Below are 5,391 nucleotides of genomic sequence, written 5' to 3' on the forward strand. Positions count from 1 at the left end.
TTCATAGACATCATGGAACACGAGGCAGTGAAATTCCTGTGAGAAAAGGTGTCCACAGTGCAGCTGGCTGTAGCTTTATGTCCTTTGTCTCTGCTGTACAATGGCTACTGCAGGCTTGGGATTGAGGCCACCCGCCTGCACTTCTCCAGGGGCAGCCCTTATGGTGTCTAGATGTCTTTTTTTAAAGATTGTTACTCTCTGACATGCCAACAATGGGGGCTTTCACTTCACTTCTCTGCCTAGCTTATCCACAAGCAGATACTTCCACCAGTATCTGGTGGAGTCTGGCATTGTTGCCATGGTTGTGGGCCCATCCAAACACCCAAGAGGACCCCTCCAGACCACAAACCAGCAGTTAAGAGTTACAGCATTCTGAATTAGTCTTTATTATGTTTGCACATAGTAGTTACCAGCCCCTTGCTCCTCCCTAGGTCCTAAGCTGGCAGACAGAGGGCCACAGCAATGCAGAAGGAGAAGAGCAGGCCCATCTTCAATCCTGAAGATTCTGTAGTCAGGAGGAGCGTGTGGAGACAGTGACCACATCTCAGTTGTAGAACAGTCTGAAATAGGCGACACGGTTCCGATGCTTCCTAAACTCTCTGTCTGTGGACAGCTGCAATGAAAGAATATCATGCATCTCAGCATGCTGAACCTCTGCTTCTAGTCTTCTTGGCTGTGCACATTATAACTGTGAGGCCCAGCTAAATCTGGACCCTGTAGTAATGTAGTCTTAGTGATTTTTTCAGTATTAGTGCCCCTCTATCCTGTGTCATTTAGCTGTGGTACATATTATGTTAGGAATTATTGCTACTTGGTAAATGTTCCAGTAGTTGGCAGGCTTTCTGAAGATAAGGATAATATGTTTAATACATTCTTGCTGGCTTGACCCACTGGTGGTACATGTACAATTGTTCCTTCAAGGAGCTTAAACTACTAGTAGGGTCAGCCAATTAACACCAGATTAGAGAATCCAAATCAGAGCCACTGGCAGCAAGATGCACCAATTACAGCCCCATTGTGAATGTGTTAATTATTGATGCTCCCATAGGCCCTACCACAACGCTAATACATTAGGCATCTAATAAACATTTGTGGAACTAACCCTGAATTCCACTAGAAAGAAAGTACCTCACAAATTATGATCACTACTATGGATTAAGTATCTATGTTAAATACTTGTTTATATTATCTCAATTATTAATCCCTACAGTCATGCCATATCATATCAATTCTATTATTATATTGATTTCATAATATAAAATTCAGATTTAGAAAAGTCACAAGTGTTGCCTAAGATCTTAGAGCGAGTCTATACACTGGAGCTAGTGTTCGAACATAGGCCACATTGCCCCTAAGACCCATGCTCTTAGCCAGAGTACTCTATGCTGCTTTCCAGGGGTCTAACACTCAAATGATGAGCCTAGCATCCTAAGATCTCCATTCCAGCCTCACAGTTACACAAATCACTTGGTCCCTCTGGCCTATGTATCTTTTTCTGTCATATAGGGATATTTCTTTTGTGCTTATTCCAAAAGATTGAGACTCAAATAAGAAAATGTGACTTTTGGCCAAACCTATAAAAATGGAATGAATGAAATTACTCAACCCTCCAAAAAATCCTCATATCCACATACACACAAAACTGTATATATAATTTCAAGGGACAACAGACTTCTATAGATTCATTTGTAGACTCTTGGTTACGAACCCTTGATACATATGAAGTCCAATTCATTACCTCAGCTTTTAAGGTTCTTTTCTGCAGACATGGAACCTGAGTCCAGTCTGGAGATCCAAATTTCATTGGCCAAGCAACTTTTGGGGGTGCCTTCTTCTCTGGGTTGTAAGCACCAGGGCTAGAAATGAATATACAAATGTCACTCTTAATGAATTAGTAACCATATAGGAACTTCACTGGCAGAAATTATGAACTAAGCCTAACCCTTGGGAACAGATTGATACACTCTTCAGTGTCAGGCAAGCATGGGGTTCATGCCTGTTAATGTAGGCCTAATTAGATGTAAGCATTAAAAGTAGCTAATCTTGACACCCAGAAAAAGACCATCCCTAGCTCAAAACATATTTCTGCAATTCAGTGTCCTCATCTGAGAAATAAGAAGAGCCCAGAAGAGACTGGTTATGAAAGCTTTCTACAACACTAGTAAGTGTACTGCTCATAATTTGAAGTTGGTGATTGAAGTGAAGAAACAATATATTTAAAATGCAGGGAAAGCAAAAACAGATCAAGTTAAATTTTCTTGATAACAGATTATTTTAGAATTGTCTTTGTTCATAACACTTTGTCTTTTGCTGTAACTCTACTGTGGGAGAAAGAAGAGAGCGGATATAGAGTTCAAGAAATAATATTTAAACTTCCTCAATACAAGCTGTGAAAAAGCTATATTCACCCACCAATCTCTGGATTTCTCATGAGAAGAAAAACCATGACCATTTGCCCTACAATTTCATAGACTCTGAATGATTTCACGAAGCACTGAGAGTCTTTAATAAGTCCTCTATACTCTAGCCCACCTTTCTTCTCACGTCTCATTTTCCCCTTGATCACTCTATTCTAGCCACATTAGCCTCCTCTCTTTCTTTTCCACATCAAATTCCTTCCCAACTTACCGTCTTTGCATTTGCTTTTCCTTTTATCGGGATGCTTTGTTTCCCATTCTTTGCAGGGCAGGCTGAGTGTTGTCATTCAGATCTCAGATCAAGGATTAATTTTTCTTGAAAACCCAGGTGAGAAAGCCTCCCACCCATTAATCTATTATATCATTACACTGTTTTATTTTATTCCTAATTCCTACTCAGGTTATCATACTTCCTTGTTTTCCTATGACAGTCCTAGCTTATTTATGGCTACTGTCCTGATCTAATTACTACTAGGCCTCTTTGACTCTCAGAAGTGTCACAGTTTGACTGATAAATTATAAAGCTTCTCTGTTTATTACTATTGGCATTTTCTTGTGTATTTGCTTCTTATCTGTATGGACTTTAGAATGTAAGCTCCAAGAAACTGGGAGCCTGTGCGATGAGTTACTACACGACTTCTGGGATCTATCAAACTGTCTGGCGCATTAACAAATAATTATTGAATGAATAATTGTGAATCCACAATACAAAATACCAGAGACCTGCGAGTCAAAAGGCTAGACTTCTGAAGACGGACGGTTTCTTATTTAGCTGGGACAGTTTGGGTGTAATCAGTGCTTTATGTGCTTCCTTTCACTGAAGTATACCAAGAAACAGGAGACGTACCCAGGATAAGAAGAAATGTCCTTTGAACATTTTCCAGATCGAGGTAGCAAGACATTAAATGGAACAAAATTTTGTTTGTGTTTTTCCTCCGAAGTAGTTACCCTCTGGTACTTGCCTGGGTAAGGTGTCACATCCTATTGCCAAGAAAAAGATCAGTGTATTAGAGGAATGCGCCTTACACATACAAATTGTATATACATATATCCTATATATACACAAAAAAAGCCTTCCAGAGTAAAAAACAAAAAAACAAAAAAACAAAAACCAACACCCTCTGCCTGTTTAAAAAAAAAAATAGCTATGGCTTGGCCATTTTGAGATGTACAAACAGGCTCAAGTAGGTAGAAAACCAAGCCATGGATGTTGTTTGGCTGTCTAAGGATACGTAATGCTCCAGGATGGGCAGAGAATCAAGGCAACCACCGTGTCTACCAGCCTCTGAGAGAGCCAGCATTCCTAGTCCCTGGATTCACATGTCAGGAGGCATCCAACAGAGATTAGGACCTTTGGTTGGCTGTGTAGCTCAGAGGGTGAGCACTTGTCTGGCCTTCCAGGCCCTGCATTCAATACTGAGGACAGTGGTGAGCCAGGGGGAGATTAGGATCCTGTGCTAAATGTTGGACTTGAAGTCCAATCACGCAAAAGGACGGAAGCATTGGAATTTATTTTTTAACAGGATAATACGATGTGTATGAACATAGCTTCCGATATTGTAACCTTAGGCATCTCAGCACCAGTAACCCTGCCTTGGGACCGTTTCTTCAGTAAATTGCTTTTTTTGCTTTCACACAAATGCAATACTAATGTTTGAGCTCTTCATGCAGCAACCCCAGGCACCCTAAATCGCAGTACATTACCTTACTGAGTGGCTTAAACCTCGCAGCAGTTCTGGCTCCAAGGGCATACCCTTTTGTACTTGTCGGAATCTTAGACAGCTTGTAGGCCAGCCCATTCTACTTTCAGTGGTATCAAACAAAACAAAACAAAAACAAAAACAAAAACAAAACAAAACAAAAAAAAAAAAAAAAAAAAAAAAAAAAAAGGGGGGGGGGGGGGAAGGAAAAGCACCAGTAACACGGTTAGGGAACAGTCTTCAAAACGGAGTGAACTTAGAATGTTTCCATTTAAACTTTCTGCGTTTTTTTTTTTTTTTTTTTTTCCCTTGCTTTGCCTACTTCAAGGTCAGAACCGTACACACAATACTTAGGTAAAGCTCGTAACTTCGCAGAAGGATGTGGGTAGATCGACAGAATAAACGAGATTTCTATAAATCCAACTTGATTTCCACAAAAGTGAACTTGCTTACACACCCGTCAGCCGGAGGATGGGACAGATGGGCGGGAACCTGGCCAGGATGACAGGCGTTGGAGTTGGGGATAAAGGGGATCTACAGGGAATCCAGGCTCTGCTTAGCGAGGGTGGCAAGATGGAGCCCTTGTCTTTGGGTCTCCGTGTCACCTCCAACAGCTGGCTGCCTGCCCGGAATGGCTCAACAATCCTCCAGATTTTCTTCCAGGAAACTTGCGCATCTTTCCCTATCCAAGGAAATGAGACCCACCAAAGGGGAGGGCCATACTCACATCCTCTGCTATGTAACGCCCAGGGCCTACGTCAGGCGATCCTCTAAGGGGAAGGAAGCAATTCCCCAACTGGTTTGGAGGGTGGTACAGAGGAAAGAGCTTCCGCTGTTGACGCGATCCGAAGGAGTAGACATCCACACCTCCTAAAGGTCACGAAAGAGGAGAAACTGCGGATGAGGGAAGGCGTCGCTGTCCCTGCCAACGAATTCCGCGTGCTCAGAGGACAAAGAAGGGCAGAGGACTGGACCAACAGTACTCTCACAAAAGCTGGGCAGGGCTCTGCGGAGGGGTCGAGGCGTCCTCCCTCCCTCTCCGCCTTTCCCAGGCTGCCCTCCCTTCGCCCTTCCTCTCGTCCCGGCTCCTCGGCGGCCCTTCTCACCCGCTTTGTTGAAGCACATCGTGCGCGCAGTTAGAGCTCGCACTAGTGTACTTCGTTGCCAAGGGAACGGAGGCGGGACCCAGCGAGCCCCAAACGGCGACCTCTGGGCGGGATCGCCCGGAGCGTTTCTGCGCAGCTGGGGGTGGGATGGGGGTGGGGGTGGGGGTG

At 43.3% G+C, this 5,391-nt stretch overlaps 1 protein-coding gene across 2 annotated transcripts in view; it reads right to left on the reverse strand.

The window, feature by feature from the left end:
• Positions 1-396: 396 nt before the first annotated feature.
• Positions 397-5,391, reverse strand: part of Pifo (primary cilia formation) — a 12,387-nt gene continuing 7,392 nt past the window's right edge. Inside the window, exons 1-6 of one of the 2 annotated variants that reach the window (XM_012517028.2) lie at positions 5,224-5,325; positions 4,845-4,987; positions 4,122-4,217; positions 3,265-3,398; positions 1,739-1,856; positions 397-613 (exon numbers count right to left, since the gene is read on the reverse strand). In XM_012517028.2, coding sequence (XP_012372482.1) covers positions 545-613; positions 1,739-1,856; positions 3,265-3,398; positions 4,122-4,217; positions 4,845-4,987; positions 5,224-5,242 — 579 coding nt within the window. In that variant the 5' untranslated portion in view covers positions 5,243-5,325 and the 3' untranslated portion in view covers positions 397-544. Of the gene's footprint in view, positions 614-1,738; positions 1,857-3,264; positions 3,399-4,121; positions 4,218-4,844; positions 4,988-5,223; positions 5,326-5,391 lie in introns of those variants that run through there. The other variant, XM_023701758.1, reaches the window with a different exon arrangement.

Source organism: Octodon degus, unplaced genomic scaffold (genome assembly GCF_000260255.1).
Source record: "Octodon degus isolate 3935 unplaced genomic scaffold, OctDeg1.0 scaffold00140, whole genome shotgun sequence".
NCBI lineage: Eukaryota > Metazoa > Chordata > Mammalia > Rodentia > Octodontidae > Octodon > Octodon degus.